Genomic DNA, 21,284 nt, shown 5'->3' with positions numbered 1-21,284 from the left:
CATGTAGTTACAGCAGTGTACAGTTTACAATGGCAATTAATGGATAGAATGGTATCTCCTAAACCAGTTTCTCTTTAGTTACCATACATATCCCTCTTGAATGAAGTAGCTGGTCGCTAACCATTTTAACTCCCCCTCCAATTCCCATACCACCTTTCTGTCCTGGGTCCCCTCCATCGTCAGAGTGAGGCTACGTGCAAACTGGATGAACAGTACTTCATATTCCACTTGGGTAGCTTACAACCCAACGGGTATGAATGTTGAATTCTCCGATTTTAGTTAACACCCAATTTTTCTCCCTCTCTTCCCTGTGCCCCACTTCTCTCACTATCCCTTCCCCACCCTCTCACTCCTGTCCCTTTCCACCTATATCCATCCTGCTGGCTCCACATTTCACTCCACTTCTCCTTATCTGACACCCTCTTGCCTCCATTTGATCTCATCTAATCCACCCATCGTCCAAACAAACCCCCGCTCATCTGTATCCACCTATCACTTGCCAGGCTTTGTCCCGTCCCGTCCCTCTTCCAGCTTTCTCCCCCCCCCCCACTACAATTAGTATGAAGAGGGATCCTGACCTGAAATGTCACATATCCATGTTCTCCAGAGATGCTGCCTGATCAGCTGAGTTATTTGGACGGCACTTTGTGTTTTTGTTGTAAACTAGCATCTGTATTTCCTTGTGTCTTTGTTAGTTGAATAACTTACAGACTTCCAATTCTGTAGTCATACAGTATCCACCATTCTAACTGTTATGAGTTAAAGATCAGGAACAAAACAACACCCCACTTCTGAAGAAGGGTCTCTACCCGAAACGTTACCCATTCCTTCTCTCCAGAGATGCTGCCTGTCCCGCTGAGTTACTCCAGCTTTTTGTGTCTATCCCCACTTTTCTTTGTCTTGTCTGGGATGCTGCAGCTAGCCGCACATCCTTATTATGGAGACTCAAGGAATTGTAGATTCTGGTTTGCCAAAGAAGACACGTGGTGCTGGAGTAACTCAGTGGGTCTGGCAGCATTTCCAGAGAACATGGATAAGTGACGTTTTGTTCGGGACCCTTCTTCAGTCGGAAAATGGGTCGCCACCCGAAAGGTCACCTATCCTTGTTCTCCAAAGAGTACGCCTGACCCACTGAGTCACTTCAGCGCTTTGTGTATTTTTCTTTCATTCATATTATCCTGATTTAAAGTGACAAGCAGAGCAATTGAACCTGAAATGCCCTCATCAAATGCCTCAGTGAAAGAGAAAGAGCCGATGAAAATACCTTCTTAGTGAAACATTAATTCTCTCTCTGAATTCACAAATCCTGCCTGACCTGTCCGTTACTTCCAACATTTTCTGCATTTAGAAAGTCAAAGAGCTGGAGTAACTCAGGAGATCAGGCAGCATTTCAGGAAAACGTGGAAAGGTGATGTTTTGGACACTGAGCCAGTACATTGATGGTGGTTTAAAAATGTATGCCTAAAGATTCATTGCGTGATACTCTTTTTTTTTCAGTGCTGCATGATTGAAACTCGATTTCCTTTCATGACTGCAGTATGATACCCAGTTGAATTCCTCATATACATCAGATGGAGAATTCAACTGGGCTTCTCGGTGGCACGATGGAGCAGCGGTAGAGTTGCTGCCTTACAGCACTTGCAGCACCGGAGAGACCCGGGTTCGATCCCGACTATTGGTGCTGTCTGTACGGAGTTTGTACGTTCCCCCTGCGTGGGTTTTCTCCGAGATCTTCGGTTTCCTCCCACACTCCAAAGACATACAGGTTTGGAGGTTAATTGGCTTGGGTTTGTACACTTGGTATACAGTAAGTGTAAAATGTCCCCAGTGTGTGTAGGCTTGTGTTAATGTGCAGGGATCGCTGGTCGGCGTGGACTCAGTGGGCTGAAGGGCCTATTTAACTAAACTAAACTAAACTAAATCTCCTGTTATTGCCGTCCTTGTGATTTTCCCACCAGCGCCGGAAGCAATGAAGTTATTCTCTGTGCAACTTTACTTTTGAATGAGTGCATCAGACGTTCAGTTGTTGAATCCTGGGGACACTTCTCATAGATCGCTTCCAACAGAAAATAGTTATTCCTTCAGCACCAGCCCAGGAGTAAAATACTTCCCCAATTTCAGTTTAGTTTATTGTCACGTGTACTGAGGCACAGTGAAAAGCTTTTATTGCGTGCTAACCAGTCAGCAGAAAGACAAGATCCTACATCCTTGTATCCATTATTCTGCATTAAAGATAATATCTGATCCTCTTTCTCTTAGAGTCATAGAGAGAGTAGGACAGTCGTACAGCATGGAACAGGCCTGTTTCCACACTGTATCTCTACACGAAAACTAAACATCAAAAATAGCTGGACCAAACACTCAGTCTGACCTCACGGGTGAGTGATACTTTGGCAAGGGTAGGTGTTACTGACCACATCCATCCATTGATCGAATATTCAATGAAACACAAAATGCTGGAGTAACTCAGCGGGTCAGGAAGCATCTATGGAGGTAATGTTCAGGCAATGTTTCAAATTGCTGATCAAGATACCCCAGCTAGACTAGTCCCACCTGCCCGCATTTGGCCCATATCCCTCTAAACATCTCCTATCCATGTACCTGTGTAAATGTCCTTTAAATGTTATTTAAATGTTGTTCTAGCACCAAGTGGTGCAGTGCATATTGCTCTTCCTGGACACTCTGCCTAATATCCCATTTAAATGTACTTTATCCAAGTCCTTTAGACTTTTGAGGTAAATAGGACACAAGTCAGATCCTGTTGCAAACAGAGCTCACATCATCCAATACCTGTCTTTAGTCTTTAAAGATACAGCGCAGAAACATGCCTTTCGGCCAGCCAAGTCCGCATTGACCAGCGATCACCTGCACATCAGCTCCATCCAGGGCCGTTTTTACAGCATTATGGGCCCCCGGGCAAAGCAGTGTACTGGGGCCCCTACCGTTACTCTCACCCACCCCCCTTTCCCTACCAGACCCCCCTGTCGTGCCGGCGAAAAGCACTTACCGAAAAGCACTTAGCGATGGACTTAGGGTGCTACATTATTGCGAAAAGCACTTACAGATCGCTGTGAGAAGCACTTAGTGACCGAAAATGTTGCGAAAAAAGCACTTATTGAACCTACATTTTTAAAGTAGTATTTATTTATGGCAAGTCACTTAACATACACAGATCAGCATGGGGCCCCTATGCTCGTGGGGCCCCGGGCAAGTGCCCATCGGGCCCATGCGTTAAGACGGCCCTGGCTCCATCCATCCTACATACTAGGGACAATTTGTAGAAGCCAATTAACCTACAAACCTGCACGTCTTTGGAATGTGGGAGGAAACCGGAACACCCGGAGAAAACCCACGTGATCACAGGGAGAACATACAAACTCCACACAGACAGCCCCCTTAGTCAGGATTGAACCCGGGTCTCTGGTGCTGTAAGGCTGCAAATCTAACACTGTGCCACTGCGCCACCCTACTGTTTAATGTAGCTTACAATCCATTGTGCATTCCCAGACATTCCTGTCAAATTTCCTCCATTACTGCAGTGAGTGTTATAGCTCATGTGTCATTTTTCATCTCAATTTCTAAGCCATTGTTGTAATGCGCTTATAAATTATGCAGCATTTGAAATGTTCCAACAGCCTGCTGCAAACTGTTTTGTTGTCGAGCTGCTGTAATGTTGTTGCAAATAGCTCGCCAACAAGTACTAGAATTTCAAAAGCACTGAAATTGTATCACTCCCATGGTTTTGAAAATCTTCAAGACAATATGGCTTGGACACCATTGTTGAAATACCTGAGACCATTGTTTGTTCACCACTGTTAAAAGTGTAAATCAGTCATCAACTTACAGCAGTAGAAAGCTTCCCTGATTCTCCAGAAGCTTTGCTTCCATAATATAACCGCAGGAAAATCAGCAGCGAATACTCGGGATACTTTGAAATTGTTGCATTCAGATTATATCTACAAATTTGCAGATGATACTAAGCTGGGGGGTAGTGTGAATTGTGAGGAAGATGCAATAAGGCTGCAGGGTGACTTGGACAGGTTGTGTGAGTGGGCGGATACATGGCAGATGCAGGAGGCCCAGGAGCGGTTGGAGGCGGTTGGAGCAGCGTCCGGGCGGTACGTTTAAAAACCCAGCGCGGGGCTTTGTTCACCCAGAGGCCCAGAAGCGGTTGGAGGCGGTTGGAGCAGCGTCCGGGCGGTAGGTTTAAAAACCCAGCGCGGGGCTTTGTTCACCCAGAGGCCCAGAAGCGGTTGGAGGCGGTTGGAGCAGCGTCCGGGCGGTAGGTTTAAAAACCCAGAAGCGGTTGGAGGCGGTTGGAGATAAAAACGTTCCCACACACTTTAAAAGAAGTGTTCTGGAGGAAGCCGCTGATTGGTGGAAGCGGACTAGAGGAAGCAGCTGATTGGGCGTTGTAATTCTGCTTTTTTTTCGTACTTTTAGTTAAGGGTTCGGTGAGTTCAAGTCAAGTCAAGTCAAGTCAATTTATTTGTATAGCACATTTAAAAACAACCCACGTTCACCAAAGTGCTGCACATCTGACTAGGAAAAAAAAAGAAACATACAGTGGCAGGCAGCCAAACACAACGGCGCGGCCATCTTGAACAAAATGTTAATTCAATCACCCACAGTCCAACAACAAAAGCACTAAATAGGCACCCAAATTACCCAACCCCAAAAACCCCCCAAAACACAGTCCAACAATAAAAGCATTAAATAGGCATTCAAATCACACACCCCAAAACCCCCAAAAACACAGTACAACAATAAAAGCATCAAACAGGCACTCAAACCACCCAACCCCAAAAAACACACAAAAAATAAACATCCATCAAAGAAACATCCATCACAGTGAGTCTCCTCCAGTCCTCTCCTCACTGTGATGGAAGGCCACAATGTCTTTCCCTTCTCCCGCTGTCCTCGCCCGCGGTCAGGTTGTTGTGGTTGCAGGCCGCACCGGACGGTCCACAGCGGGCCAAGCCTAAGGCGAGTCGCAGCCGCTCCCGCAGCCTCCGAAGACGGCCGGCTCCGCTGATGATAAGTCCGATCCGGGGCGGGCGAACACGCTGCTGCTGTTGCTGCACGTCGGGCGGTCGTGGCTCCCGACATTGAAGCCCCCGCCCAGCAGAGAAATATCCCGCGGCCATCCTAGGCCGCGCCGGACGGTGAAATGTCCGCGCCCCAAGCCCCGCGATCCGGGGCGGGCGAACCCGCTGCCACTGCTGGAGCTCCCGATGTCGGCATCCACGCGGCCCGAGCCGAAGGCGAGTCGCAGCCGCTCCCGCAGCCTCCGAAGACGGCCGGCTCCGGTGGTGGTAAGTCCGATCCGCGGGCTCCGCGAACCAGAGCCCCGGAGGCCGACAGCTCCAGGAGTTGGGCCGATGGTAGGCCGCAGCTGGAACGGAGACACGGCCCAGAAAACAAAGGTCGGGTCTCCGTTCTGAAGGGACATCTATTTACAGTGTTAGTTTCCCCCTCCCCCCACATACACACACAGTACACAAACACAAAACACAAAACACAAAACACAAGTTCAGGGTTCAGTGAGTTCAGGGTTCAGTGAGTTCAGGGTTCAGTGAGTTAAGGGTTCAGTGCTTTTTAGTAAAGGTACAGTTTAAAGGATTAAGAGGGATTTGATTTAATTTGGGGGTAAGACATGTCAGATGAGATCGGCCCCGTGGAATGCTCATCCTGCAACATGTGGGAGATCAGGGATATTGTCGGTGTCCCTGATGACTACGTGTGCAGGAAGTGTGTCCAGCTGCAGCTCCTGGCAAACCGCATTGAACGGTTGGAGCTGCGGTTGGACTCATTCTGGAGCATCCACGATGCTGAGAAGGTCGTGGATAGCACGTATAGTGAGTTGGCCACACCACAAGTAAAAGATAAGCGGACAGAAAGGAAACGGGTGGCCACTAGCCAGCGTAGCAGTAGGCAGGTAGTGCAGGAGTCCCCTGCGGTCATCTCCCTCCTAAACAGATATGCCATTTTGGATACTATTGGGGGAGATGCCTCATCAGGGGAAGGCAGCAGCAGCCAAGTTCATGGCACCGTGGGTGGCTCTGCGGCAAAAAAGGGGAGGAAAAAGAGTGGAAGGGCTATAGTGATAGGGGATTCAATTGTAAGGGGAATAGATAGGCGTTTCTGCGGCCGCAAACGAGACTCCAGGATGGTATGTTGCCTCCCTGGTGCAAGGGTCAGGGATATCTCTGAGCGGCTGCAGGACATTCTGAAGGGGGAGGGTGAGCAGCCAGTTGTCGTGGTGCACGTTGGCACCAACGATTTAGGTAAAAAACGGGATGAGGTCCTACAAGGTGAATTTAGAGAGCTAGGAGATAAACTAAAAAGTAGGACCTCAAAGGTAATAATCTCTGGATTACTACCAGTGCCACGTGCTAGTCAGAGTAGGAATAGGAGGATATTTCAGATGAATACGTGGCTTGAAAAATGGTGCAAGGGGGAGGGATTCAAATTTTTAGGACATTGGAACCAGTTCTGGGAGAGGTGGGACCAGTACAAACAGGACGGTCTGCACCTGAGCTGGAATGGAACCAATGTCCTAGGGGGAGTGTTTGCTAGTGCTGTCGGGGAGGATTTAAACTAATGTGGCAGGAGGATGTGAGCTGGAGCAGAGAGACAGAGGGGTGTAAAATGAGGGTAGAAACAACAGGTAGCAAGGTGAAAAGTAAAAGTGGCAGGCAGACAAATCCAGGGCAAAAATCAAAAAGGGCCATTTTTCAACATAATCGTACAAGGGGTAAGAGAGTTGTAAAAACAAGCCTGAAGGCTTTGTGTCTCAATGCAAGGAGTATACGCAATAAGTTGGATGAATTAAATGTGGAGATAGTTATTAATGATTATGATATAGTTGGTATTACGGAGACATGGCTCCAGGGTGACCAAGGCTGGGAGCTCAACATCCAGGGATATTCTATATTCAGGCGGGATAGACAGAAAGGAAAAGGAGGTGGGGTAGCGTTACTGGTTAGAGAGGAGATTAAAGCAGTGGAAAGGAAGGACATTAGCTTGGAGGAAGTGGAATCGATATGGGTAGAGCTACGAAACACTAAGGGGCAGAAAACGCTAGTGGGAGTTGTGTACAGGCCACCTAACAGCAGTAGGGAGGTTGGGGATGGCATCAAGCAGGAAATTAGAAATGCATGCACTAAAGGCGCAGCAGTTATAATGGGTGCCTTCAATCTACATATAGATTGGGTGAACCAAACTGGCAAGGGTGCTGAGGAAGAGGATTTCTTGGAATGTTTGAGAGATGGTTTTCTAAACCAACATGTCGAGGAACCAACGAGAGAACAGGCCATTCTAGACTGGGTATTGAGTAATGAGGAAGGGTTAGTTAGCAGTCTTGTTGTGCGAGGCCCCTTGGGCAAGAGTGATCATAATATGGTAGAGTTCTTCATTAGGATGGAGAGTGACAAAGTCGATACAGAAACAAGTGTTCTGAACTTAAAGAAAGGTAACTTTGAGGGTATGAGGCGTGAATTGTCCAAGATAGACTGGCGATTGATGCTGAAAGGGTTGACGGTGGACATGCAATGGAAGGCATTTAAAGGTCGCATGGATGAACTACACCAAGTGTTCATCCCAGTTTGGCAAAAGAACAAACCAGGCAAGGTAGTGCATCCGTGGCTAACAAGGGAAATCAAGGATAGTATTAAAACAAAAGATGAAGCATACAGATTAGCCAGAAAAAGTAGCATACCAGAGGACTGGGAGAAATTCAGAGTCCAGCAGAGGAGGACAAAGGGCTTAATTAGGAAAGGGAAAATAGATTATGAGGGAAAACTGGCAAGGAACATAAAAACAGACTGCAAAAGCTTTTATAGATATGTGAAGAGAAAAAGATTAGTTAAGGTAAATGTAGGTCCCTTGCAGTCGGAAACAGGTGAATTGATCATAGGGAACAAGGAGATGGCAGACCAATTGAACAAATACTTTGGTTCGGTCTTCACTAAGGAAGACATAAACCGTCTGCCGGAAATAGCGGGGGACCGGGGGTCTAATGAGATGGAGGAACTGAGGGAAATCCAGGTTAGTCGGGAAGTGGTGTTAGGTAAATTAAATGGATTAAAGGCAGATAAATCCCCAGGGCCAGATAGGCTGCATCCCAGAGTGCTTAAGGAAGTAGCCTCAGAAATAGTGGATGCATTAGTGATAATTTTTCAAAACTCTTTAGATTCTGGAGTAGCTCCTGAGGACTGGAGGGTAGCTAATGTAACCCCACTTTTTAAAAAGGGAGGGAGAGAGAAAACGGGGAATTATAGACCAGTTAGCCTAACATCGGTAGTGGGGAAAATGCTAGAGTCAGTTATTAAAGATGTGATAGCATTACATTTGGAAAGTGGTGAAATCATCGGACAAAGTCAGCATGGATTTACCAAAGGCAAATCATGTCTGACGAATCTTATAGAATTTTTCGAGGATGTAACTAGTAGAGTGGATAAGGGAGAACCAGTCGATGTGTTATATCTGGACTTTCAGAAGGCCTTCGACAAGGTCCCACATAGGAGATTGGTGTACAAACTTAAAACACACGGTATTGAGGGTTCAGTGTTGAGGTGGATAGAAAATTGGTTGGCGGACAGGAAGCAAAGAGTAGGAATAAACGGGTCCTTTTCGGAATGGCAGGCAGTGACTAGTGGGGTACCGCAAGGCTCAGTGCTGGGACCCCAGTTATTTACAGTGTATATTAATGATTTGGACGAGGGAATTGAATGCAACATCTCTAAGTTTGCGGATGACACAAAGCTGGGTGGCAGTGTTAGCTGCGAGGTGGATGCTAGGAGGCTGCAGAGTGACTTGGATAGATTAGGCGAGTGGGCAAATGCATGGCAGATGCAATATAATGTGGATAAATGTGAGGTTATCCACTTTGGCGGCAAGAACAGGAAAGCAGAGTATTACCTGAATGGTGACCGATTGGGAGAAGGGGAGATGCAACGTGACCTGGGTGTCATGGTGCACCAGTCATTGAAAGCAAGCATGCAGGTCCAGCAGGCAGTGAAGAAAGCGAATGGTATGTTGGCATTCGTAGCAAGAGGATTTGAGTTTAGGAGCAGTGAGGTTCTGCTGCAGTTGTACAGGGCCTTGGTGAGACCGCACCTGGAGTATTGTGTGCAGTTTTGGTCTCCTAACCTGAGGAAAGACGTTCTTGCCTTAGAGGGAGTACAGAGAAGGTTCACCAGATTGATCCCTGGGATGGCGGGACTTACATATGAGGAAAGACTGGATAGACTGGGCTTGTACTCGCTGGAATTTAGAAGACTGAGGGGGGATCTTATAGAAACATATAAAATTCTTAAGGGGTTGGAGAGGCTAGATGCGGGAAGATTGTTCCCGATGTTGGGGGAGTCCAGAACCAGGGGTCACAGCTTAAGGATAAGGGGGAAGTCTTTTAGGACCGAGATGAGAAAACATTTCTTCACACAGAGAGTGGTGAGTCTGTGGAATTCTCTGCCACAGAAGGTAGTTGAGGCCAGTTCATTGGCTTATTTAAGAGGAAGTTAGATGTGGCCCTTTTTGCTAAAGGGATCAGGGGGTATGGAGAGAAGGCAGGTACAGGCTACTGAGCTGGATGATCAGCCATGATCATATTGAATGGCGGTGCAGGCTCGAAGGGCCGAATGGCCTACTCCTGCACCTATTTTCTATGTTTCTATGTTTCTATAAGTGTGAGGTTATTCACTTTGGAAGTAAGAATAGAAAGGCAGATTATTATCTGAATGGTGTTAAGTTAGGAAGAGGGGATGTTCAACGAGATCTGGGTGTCCTAGTGCATCAGTCACTGAAAGGAAGCATGCAGGTACAGCAGGCAGTGAAGAAAGCCAATGGAATGTTGGCCTTCATAACAAGAGGAGTTGAGTATAGGAGCAAAGAGGTCCTTCTACAGTTGTACCGGGCCCTGGTGAGACCGCACCTGGAGTACTGTGTGCAGTTTTGGTCTCCAAATTTGAGGAAGGATATTCTTGCTATTGAGGGCGTGCAGCGTAGGTTCACTAGGTTAATTCCCGGAATGGCGGGACTGTCGTATGTTGAAAGGCTGGAGCAATTAGGCTTGTATACACTGGAATTTAGAAGGATGAGGAGGGATCTTATTGAAACATATAAGATAATTAGGGGATTGGACACATTAGAGGCAGGAAACATGTTCCCAATGTTGGGGGAGTCCAGAACAAGGGGCCACAGTTTAAGAATAAGGGGTAGGCCATTTAGAACGGAGATGAGGAAGAACTTTTTCAGTCAGAGAGTGGTGAAGGTGTGGAATTCTCTGCCTCAGAAGGCAGTGGAGGCCAGTTCGTTGGATGCTTTCAAGAGAGAGCTGGATAGAGCTCTTAAGGATAGCGGAGTGAGGGGGTATGGGGAGAAGGCAGGAACGGGGTACTGATTGAGAGTGATCAGCCATGATCGCATTGAATGGCGGTGCTGGCTCGAAGGGCTGAATGGCCTACTCCTGCACCTATTGTCTATTGTCTATTGTCTAATTAAACTCTCCTTAAAAAGCAATGGTCTGTCCATTCATCTGCACCACGTTTTACAGCCTGATAAATCTCACCGTCAAATAAACTCTCAAATCAAAATTTAGTTTTGTTTAGTTTAGAGATACAACGCAGAAACAGGCCTTTCGGTCTTCCGAGTTTAAGCCGACCAGCAATCCCTGCATACTAACGCCACCCTCCACACACTAGGGACAATTTACATTTACGCAAAGCCAATTAACCTACAAACCTGTGACGTCTTTGGAGTGTGGGAGGGAACCGGAGGTCCCAGTGAAAACTCACGCGGTCAAGGTTTCACAGTCAAGGTCAGTTTATTGTCACATGTACCAATTAAGGTACAGTGAAATTCGAATTGCCATAAAGCCATACTAAAAAAAAGGCAACATGACACACAACTACATAAAAGTTAACATAAACATCCACCACAGTGGAGTCTCCACGTTCCTCACTGTGATGGAAGGCAATAAAGTCCAACCTTCTTCCTCTTTTATTCTACTGCGGTCGGGGCAGTCGAACCATCCGCAGTCGGGGCGATCGAAGCTCCCACAGCTGGCGGTCGAAGCCTCCGCGTCGGGATGATCGAAGCTCCCGCGTTGGGGGGGTCGAAGCTCCCGCGTCAGGGCGATCGAAGCTCCTGCAGCTTGGAGTTCCCGAAGTCGGTCTCTGACCAGAGACCGCGGGCTCCATAATGTTAAAGTCCCACAGACTACTGGGGTAGAGCTCAGAGGTCGATCCCTGGCCAAGAGATCGTGGGCTCCATGATGTTAAGTCCCGCAGGCAGCCGCGGTGGAGCTCTCAAAGTCTGTCTCCAGCAAATGCCGCCAAACTCCTCGATGTTAGGCTGCAGTGAAGACAGAGATACGATACGGAAAGAAATCCCATCTCCGTCGAGGTAAGAGATTAGAAAAGGTCCCCCCCCCCTTCCCAACCCCCCACAGAAGCTGAAGAACACTAAAAACATACATTTAACACATACAAACAAACAATAAAAGAAGGAAGAGACAGAAAGACTGTTGGCGAAGCAGCCATTGCCGGTGGTCACGGGGAGAATATACAAACTTCGTACAGATTAGCATCCGAGGTCAGGATCGAACCCGGGTCTCTGACGCTGTAAGGCAGTAACTCTACCGCCATTCCACCGTGCCGCCCATCGACTTGAATGGGCTCTAATTTGATAGTTGTGTTGAAGACCTTATATGTTGAAATACATATAATTTTACTCTTTTATCGTTCTGTTAATCCATCTTTTTATTTATTGAACAATTTCAGCAGTGGATGTATGGAATGAGCTGCCAAAGGAGGTAGTTGAGGCTGCTACTATCGCAACGTTTAAGAAACATTTACATAGATACATGGATTCTCCCCCCCCCCCCCCCCCCTCTCTGGCCCACCTAGACTCCCACCTATTTCTCCTCTCGACCCCCCACCCCGCTACTGGCTTCACAATCCACAACTCTTCAAAACCTCTCACACCTTCTGCTCTTATCACTGGCCTTTTTCCAACAATGTGCCTATCATCCCCCCCCCCTCTCGCTTATCTGTTAACTGCCACGCTTTGTCCTGCCTCTCCCCTTTTCCAGCTTTCTTCACTTCTCCCCTCCAGCCCCCCCCCCCCCCCCCTACAATCAGTCTACAGAAGGGTCGCTACCTAAAATGACACCTATCTATGTTCTCCAGAGATGCTGAGTTACTCCAGCACTTTGTGCCCTTTTCCTCTTGACCCAACCTCATTCGGGTCTTCCATTACTGTACTTCAATATTCTTTTGCACTACACGGATTTTGCACTGCAATCTTGCACCATTCTGCTGTTTTGCACTCATCAATGTAGTCATTGCCGTATTTATCATTGCCGTATGTCTACTTTTTACTCCGTAGGCTTAATGTGAGCAGGGAATTTCATTGCTCTCTGGTGTATATGACGATAAACTAATTTAATCTGCCGATATTTTGCAGCTCAACGCTGCAGCTAATTTCCGCCCTTACCCTTTGCACTGCTGAATATGCAGCCAAGAGGAAACTCCACCGATGCTATTTAGGGAACTCATTCCTTATTTATTTCCCCTGGATGTTCCTTCAATCAATACAACAGTTGCTTTCTGTAGTTGTTTAAAGATACAGAGATCTAGAGGGAGCGGAAGGGTAAGAGGTGAGGGATTTTATTTTTGGCCATCAGCAAAATCGTCTTTTGTATGGATGAAGAAGGATAGTTGTGGAGCTATTAATTCAGTAGAAATTCTATATTTATCAGTTCTTAAGTCATAGGAGCAGAATTCTTTTCATGACTGAAAGGTCTTCTCCGCCATTCAATCATGGCTGATCTGCACGCAACAAAAGCTTTTCACTGCATGTGACAATAAATGAAAACTGAACTGAATTGATCTATCTTTCCCTCTCAACCCCATTCTCCTGCCTTCTCCCCATAACCCATGACACCCTTACTAATCAAGAATCTGTCAATCTCCGCCTTAAAAATATCCATTGACTTGGCCTCCTCAGCCTTCTGTGGCAATGAATTCCACAGATTTGTAACCCTCTGACTAAAAAAAAATCCTCCTCATCCCCTTTCTAAAACCCTCCTTTTATTCTGAGGCTGTGCCCTCTGGTCCTAGACTCTCCCACTAGTGGAAACATCCTCAATTAAGGAGTCCCATGGTCCCAGGTCCCATGGACAGAGTTATTCCATTGAGCATGTGATGGAAGATGACAGTGTGGAAGGAGGACTGAAGGTTTACAAGTTTGAATTGATGAGCTCGAGAAAGGAAGGAAAACAGCAGAGATGCAGATTAGAGGGTCTCAATCTTAGGGCAAACAGCCTCCCCTCTCCCTCCCCCACCCCACTTTTCCCCCCTCCCTTCCCCAAGCCTCACCTGGATCCGTATCCATTTCCCCCCCCCCCCATTCCTTTCCACCTACATACAACAGAACCCTTCTTCACACTGATTATGGTGGGGTGGGGGTGGGGGAATTGGAGGGAGAAGAAAGCTGGAAGGACAAAGTGGTGTGGTAGGACTAAGTGGTGTGGTCGGACAAAGTGGTGTGGTCGGACAAAGTGGTGTGGAAGGACAAAGTGGTGTGGTCGGACAAAGTGGTGTGGAAGGACTAAGTGGTGTGGTAGGACTAAGCCTGGCAAGCAATAGGTGCCGAAGATAGACACAAAAAGCTGGAGTAACTCAGCGGGTCAGACAGCATCCCTGGTATAAAAGGAAAAGGTGATGTTTTGGGTCGATAACCTTCAGACTCTCAGTCTCTCAATGATGGCCATTGCCATTGAGGCAAGACAATAGACAATAGACAATAGGTGCAGGAGGAGGCCATTCGGCCCTTCGAGCCAGCACCGCCATTCAATGTGATCATGGCTGATCATTCTCAATCAGTACCCCGTTCCTGCCTTCTCCCCATACCCCCTGACTCCGCTATCCTTAAGAGCTCTATCCAGCTCTCTCTTGAATGCATTCAGAGAGTAGCCTGCTAGGTTCTATCTTGTCAAAGATAGAATATAGAACCCAGGACCATATAACACAAGAACAGACACTTTGGCCCACAATATCTGTGCTGAACATGATGCCAAGACCAACTCTTATCTGCCTTCGCGATACGATACGATATGAAAGAACTTTATTTATCCCAGGTGGAAAATTGATCTGCTAACAGTCATAAAAATACAAAATACATGAAATTAAAGTGATGAGTGGCAAGGATTGGGGATGTGCAAAGATATGGGGGGGGGGTAGGAGAGTCAGTCTTCAGCACTGGAGAAGTAAAAAAACATGACTCTCACAGTGCTTCCCAGCTTATCCAGGTGAGCATAGGCACGATGGAGCAGGTGGATGATGGCGTCCTCAACCCCCATCTTTGCTTGGTAAGCGAACTGCAGGGGTTCCATGTAGGGTTTAACGAGGGGTGGCAGGTGAGTGAGCACCAGCCTCTCCATAATCCATATCCCTCCATTCCCTGCATATGCCTATCCAAATGTCTCTTAAATGCCCCTATCGTATCTGCCCCAACCACCACCTCTGGCAGCGTGTTCCAGGCACTTACCATACTTAAATGTAACCATACCCAAACGTGTCATTAAAAACAACATCTCTTAAACTTTGCTCCTCTGACCTGAAACCCATGCCCTGATCATACAAATGTTCATGATCTGACACTTGCATGATGCTTTACACCAAAGATAGACACAAAATGCTGGAGTAGCTCAGCGGGTCAGGCAGCATCTCTGGAGAGAAGGAATGGGTGACATTTTGGGTCGAGACCCTTCTTCAGACAAGAATGTTACTTGCCACTTATCACCCTGTGCTTTGACGTTGTCTAACCTCTGTCTGGTGTGGGCTAATCAATTTAAATAGAACTGAATATCAAAGTTCCAACACCACAGGCTGGAAGGAAGATGATTAATGATGATGCTTGAGTCTGAGGAACAACTGCACCTTTAGTCAACAGCAACACAGATGGAAGCTCACCAACGAATGACGTTATATATTTACACCATTAATCATGAGATAATTGAATAAAATAATCTCCTTTAACTCCTTTTTGTAATCCATGATTATTTGTACAGAAAGCATCAACTACCCAACAGTCAACAGCAACAAAATGTCTTCGTGAAGAACTGGTATTGACTGGGTCCAAACATGTTTGACTAGTGTAGGTCGACCACTGATTTTCCAGCAACTGTATGAAATATGGACAAAATCTCCCCCTCCCGGAATTTCCCCCGAAAATGTGGTGCCTGGGCCAGGTGAGGTGGCCGATCTCAACCTTATTGGGACCTCCGTGCCGACCAATGGGTTGAATTTGCCCCCTGTGGCCGGGGCTCTGGCACTCTGGCCCAGCCGGAGCCGGCAGATCCGTTCCCATAGCCGACTTTGCGTGCCGGTATCTCGGCGCCCACCCCAAGTCCATGTCCTCTGTTGGTCCAGCAAAACAGATAGCACGGCAAGGCTCTGGAACCAAGGGTGCGGGAAAATCTGTGGTGGACCTGTGTATAAAGAAAAACTGGTAGCTTTCAACATATCGTCTAACATACTACTGAATTTCTGGCGCTGTGTCAAATTTGCTGGTTGATTAAATTCTTATTGTTTCTTGAGCCTTTTAAATTGCATGTTGGGCATAACTCTATTGAAACGATGAATGTTAAGTATTTCAGTTCATGCACCTCTTATTTGCCGTAATGTAAAATGCAAGAAACCAAGATATATCGGGGAATTACATTTAAGAAAAATGTTCTTTTCTTGCTTGTCTAGTTTTCAATCTTTTCGCTCGAGTTCTGTAGCCACTGATCCCAGTTACCATTGCTACAATTTAATTAGTTTCACGCAATGTCAACAGTGATATTTTGGGTGAAAAATTGACTTGTAAGACATTACAGGCAAATGCATCTTGCTTATTTACCCAGCAATATAATTGACAAAGACTCTCTACTTTCAAAGGTAGCTTTTAAGTTTTCCAGTGTTTCTTTTCTGTTTCTTTTCTCCGAATTGTAAACACATTTCAGTAGCAGTAACATAAGACTTGGCTATAATGGAATCAGAAAAAAATATTTTTAAAGTCCACAATAATGTGCTCTCAATAAGATAATTTATATTTGCCCACTAGTGCTAAATTAATCTTGCTTTTAGGTTGAATCAATACAATAAGGGCACGGTGGTGCAGTGGTAGAGTTGCTGCCTTACAGTGCTTGCAGCGCCAGAGACCTGAGTTCGATCCCGACTATGGGTACTGTCTGTGCGGAGTTTGTACGTTCTCCCATGACCGCGTGGGTTTTCTCTGAGATCTTCGTTTTTCTTCCATACTCCAAAGTCGTACAGGTTTGTAGGTTAGATTGGCTTGGTATAGTGTAAATTGTCCCTAGTGTGTGTAGGATAATGTTAATGTGCTGGGATCGCTGGTCGGTGCAGACTCGGTGGGCCGAAGGGCCTGTTTCCGTGCTGTATCTCTAAACTAAATAAATAGGTGGTACAGTGGTGGAGGTTATGGAGCTGCTGCCTCACAGCGCCAGAGACCGAGGTTCAATCCGAACCTCGAGTACTGTCTGTATGGAATTTGCAAGTTAACCTGTGGGTTAAGGTGGGTCAACTCCAGATGCTCTGGTTTCCTCTCACGCCCCAGGTTCGTAAGTTAATTGGCCCCTATAGATTCCCCCGAGTGCGTAGGTGTGTGGTAGAATCTGGAAGGAATTGATCACAACATGGAGAGAATAGGGTTGGATTATGTTAGTGTAGGATTAGTGTAAGTGGGTGTTGATGGTTAGCGTTGACTCAGGGCCCAAGGGGCCCGTTTCCACACTGTGTCCCTCTATCTAAATGGAAATAATGCAAAACTGGAATGCTACTAATAATCATGTGTACATTTGCTTGTATGAAATAAATTAGGTATAGGATTCTTAGATTGTATGTTTTATTTTCCTGTCACACAAAAAGCAATTATTAATATGTTTTATTTTAACAGGCTTTTAATGAGTATTTTGTAATTGGTACAGAAGATTCTAAATACGTCTTCCCAAATTTTACATATATATATATATTTACATGTATATATATATATAACAGTAAAGAGCATTTTACCTGCAAAGTGCTGACTGATATTAAAATGAGGGCACTATCCTCACTGGGAAACTAGAACATAGAATAGCACAGCACAAGATCTGGCCCTTCGGCCCATAATGTCTGTGCTGAACATGATGCCAAGACCAGCTCTTATCTACCTGCTCATAATCCATATCCCTCCATATCCATAAGCATATCCAAAAGTTTCAAACACCACGATTATATCTACCTCTACAACAACCCCTAGTAGCAAGTTCCAGGCACTCACCACCCTCTGTGTAAAAATACTTGCCCCACAATCTCCTTTAAACTATTGTCCCTCTTAACTATTTTAAAATACCTGTTGTAGCCAGAAGCCTCTTACATTTTCCCCATGGAAGAAGTGTCCAAAACCAAAGGGCGTGGATTTAAGGTGAGAGAGGAAAGATTTAAGGGGGACTTGTGGGGCAACCTTTTCACACGGAGGGTGCTGGGTATATGGATCGAGCTGCCAGAGGCAGGAATAATGACAATGAGGGGCCCATAGATATACGGTCAGACAATGTGTAGGAAGGAACTGGAGATGCTGGTTTACACCAAAGTTAGACACAAAACGCTGGAGTAACTCAGCATCTCAACCATTCCTTCTATCCTGAGATGCTGCCTGTCCCGCTGAGGTACTCCAGCTTTTGTATCTATCTACGGTTAGACAATGTTTGACAGGATAGAGGCCAAACGCAGGCAAATAAGACCAGGTCAGGTGGACAACTCAGTTGGCATGGACAAGTTGAGCTGTTTCCATGCTGTATAAATCTATGACTAAATATCAATGATTCTGGATATAATATTGATCGTGACTCTGCACTGTTGAATTGATGCAGCCTTCAGTATAACACAACATTGTACCGGGCGGCACGGTAGCGCAGCGGTAGAGTTGCTGCTTTACAGCGAATGCAGTGCCGGAGACTCAGGTTCGATCCTGACTACGGGTGCTGCACTGTAAGGAGTTTGTACGTTCTCCCCGTGACCTGCGTGGGTTTTCTCCGAGATCTTCGGTTTCCTCCCACACTCCAAAGACGTACAGGTATGTAGGTTAATTGGCTGGGTAAATGTTAAAAAAAAAAATTGTCCCTAGTGGGTGTAGGATAGTGTTAATGTACGGGGATCGTTGGGCGGCACGGACTTGGTGGGCCGAAAAGGCCTGTTTCCGGCTGTATATATATGATATGATGATATGATATAACATTCTGTGGTAAAACTCTGTCGAATATTTGGATAACATTCCTTTCAACGCGTATCTTTTTCTGTCTAGTCTGCTGCAGAATATGTGAAGAAATACTTGCCTGAGGCCCTGAAGCAACATTTGCAAGACTACGAGAAAGATAAGGAGAATAGTGTGTTGTCCCACCAAACAATTCTGGAGCAGCAGATTCTTTCAATTGACCGCAAAGTGCTTGAGAGGCTTTCTGCAGCCTATGATGAGGCAGGTAAGTGTTATCAGAAAATTTCAAGTAACTTTTCAGGCCAGCTTTAATTGTTTTGAATACCTGTTGTGGATTTTTTTGCAGTGATTTGACATGAAATGCTTCACTACATTTACAACAGGTTTAAGTTTATTATTATCGCGTCTACCGAGGTACAGTGAAAACTTGTGCTATGCATGCTCTCTGAACCGATCAGATTTACCATACATAAATGTAATCAAGTCAAACTCAAGTACTATAGATAGAGCAAAGGGGAAGATACAGAGTGCAGAATATAGTTCGCAGCATTGTAGAGCATCAGTTCCTTAGACAAAGTCCAATGTCCTCAATGGGGTAGAGGTGAACCGAACAGAACCCTAGCTTATAGAAGGGCCGTTCCATGAGCTAGGGTATTATGAAGCTTTTTCCATGAATGGGTGGCGTTTCAGGTCGAGACCCTTCTTCAGACTGAAGAAGGGCCTCGACCCAAAATGTCACCCATTCCTTCTATCCACAGATGCTGCCTGTCCCACTGAGTTACTCCAGTTGTGTGTATCTTCAACATAAACCAACATCTGCAGTTCCTTCCTATACATCCACGGACCTAATGTTTATCACATGGATTAATTTTCACTGGCTCTTGGCCTGAACAACTTTCAGCTAATTGTTTGTTCTCACTCTTCTCTGGCAAACCACTCACTACTCACGTATTTTTAGAGTCTTTAGAGATGCAACGTGGAAACAAGCCCTTTGGACCACCAAGTCCGTGCTGGGAAAGATAGCATGCAGCATTTAGAGAGGCCAAGCTTAAACAAAGGCAGCAGCACAGATTTGTCGAGGGACGATCACGTCTCAATAACTTGATTGAATTTGAATTTTGGAATCTGTGAAATTCATTGCCACAGGAAGCCAAGTCATTGAGTATTTTTAAAGCGGAGATTGATAGGTTCTTCATAAGTAAGAGTGTGGAAGGTTACGGGGAACAGGCAGGGGAATGGAGTTGAGAGGGAAAAATAGATCAGCCACGATCGAATGATCGAACATATAAAGAACAATGTGAATATGGACCAAATGTAGCCCTCAGTTTTCGGCATCAGTGGTCTCTTTCTTCTTGAATGGCTTGTCCTTGCTCAGGCCGTTTATTACTTTGATCACATACTGAAGCTTCATCGCAGCTAATGTTCCCTCAAAGGTTAGACTCCCCAGGCCATGATTTCTCACCCGAGTTCATGCATTCTTTGCTCTGAAATTATTCGCTCTGTTCATGCCCTGCAGACTGATATATTAAGTCTGTGAAATTTGCTAAAGCTCCAGTGAAATGTTCTGATTGAAAGATACAGCATATCTACCGAATCCATGCCGACCATTGTTCACACTAGTTCTGATATCCCACTTTCTCATCCACTCTCGACGCACTAGGGGCAAATTACAGAGGCCAATTAGGCTGCAAGCCCGCACGTCTTTAGGAGGTGGGCGGAAACGGTGGCGCAGCGGTAGAGTTGCTGCCTTACAGCGAATGCAACGTCGGAGACTCAGGGTCGATCCTGACTAGGGTCGCCGTCTGTATGGAGTTTGTACGTTCTCCCCATGACCTGCGTGGGTTTTCTCCGAGATCTTCGGTTTCCTCCCACACTCCAAAGATGTACAGGTATGTAGGTTAATTGGCTGGGCAAATGTTAAAAAAATAAAAAAATTGTCCCTAGTGTGTGTAGGATGGTGTTAATGTGCGGGGCCGAAGGGCCTGTTTCCGCGCTGTATCTCTAAATCTAAAAAAAATCTTTAAAAAAAATTATGTTGTAGCGACCATAGAGAATGGTCCGGGTCGTCGAACCCTCAGATTGGCCAGTGTGAGGCGACCAGTCCACCACTTCGGGATTGAAGTTGGCTCAGGTAGCCTGCGGGTCGGAAGGCACGAAAGTCTGGTGTGATGTTTCCCTTCCCCGTCCCAGGCCGGTAGTACCGCCCTCCCTTCAGCGCCGGGTTTTTGATGCCATTCATGGGCTGGCGCACCCGTCCATCCGCTCCACCTCTGCTTTGGTAGCAGCTCGGTTTGTCTGGCATGGCCTACGGAAACAGGTAGCGGGTTGGGCGCGTTCCTGCGTTCCCTGTCAGACCGCTAAAGTCCAGCGCCATGTCCAGCCCCCCGTACAGGAGTTCGAGGTCCCAGCAGTTCGTTTTTTCCACATCCACGTGGATTTAGTCGGGCCTTTGCCTTCCTCCCGGGGCTACACCCACCTCCTCACGGTGGTGGATCGGTTCACCCGGTGGCCAGAGGCTTTCCCATTGTCTGATATTTCGTCAGCGTCTTGGGCCAGGACTTTGGCCCTCCATTGGGTAGCTCGTTTCGGGGTCCCGGCAGTTATTACCACTGACAGGGGGCCGCAGTTCACTTCGTCCCTCTGGGCCGCGCTCGCAGAACTGTACGGTTCCAAATTACAACCCACTACTGCATATCACCCCCAGGCAAATGGACTTGTAGAAAGGTTCCACCGTCAACTTAAGGCGTCCCTCAGTGCAAGGCTTGAAGGCCCGGACTGGGTAGACCAACTCCCCTGGGTTCTTCTGGGCATCCGGACTGCTCCTAAGCTAGATCTCGGTGCGTCGTCCGCGGAGCTAGTATATGGCTCGACACTTCGAGTACCCGGAGATTTGTTTCCGGACCCCTCAGACCAGCTGCCTCCAGTCCCATCAGTCTTAGCATCTCTCCGGGCACGGGTGGGTTCCCTGGCTCCAGTTCCGACTTCACGTCATGGGTGTCCCATGGTACATGAACCGCCTT

At 46.6% G+C, this 21,284-nt stretch overlaps 1 protein-coding gene across 1 annotated transcript in view; it reads left to right on the top strand.

Moving 5' to 3' along the window:
* The window catches only part of ppm1lb (protein phosphatase, Mg2+/Mn2+ dependent, 1Lb), a 119,594-nt gene that overhangs the window by 54,121 nt on the left and 44,189 nt on the right, over window positions 1–21,284 (top strand). The window contains exon 3 of the mRNA XM_078410866.1: window positions 18,355–18,529. Within this exon, the coding sequence (XP_078266992.1) occupies window positions 18,355–18,529 (175 nt within the window). The remainder of the gene's footprint in view (window positions 1–18,354; window positions 18,530–21,284) is intronic.

The sequence above is a fragment of the Rhinoraja longicauda genome, chromosome 13, assembly GCF_053455715.1.
Source record: "Rhinoraja longicauda isolate Sanriku21f chromosome 13, sRhiLon1.1, whole genome shotgun sequence".
In the NCBI taxonomy this organism is placed as follows: domain Eukaryota; kingdom Metazoa; phylum Chordata; class Chondrichthyes; order Rajiformes; family Arhynchobatidae; genus Rhinoraja; species Rhinoraja longicauda.
This window is presented reverse-complemented; position numbering and strand designations above follow the sequence as displayed.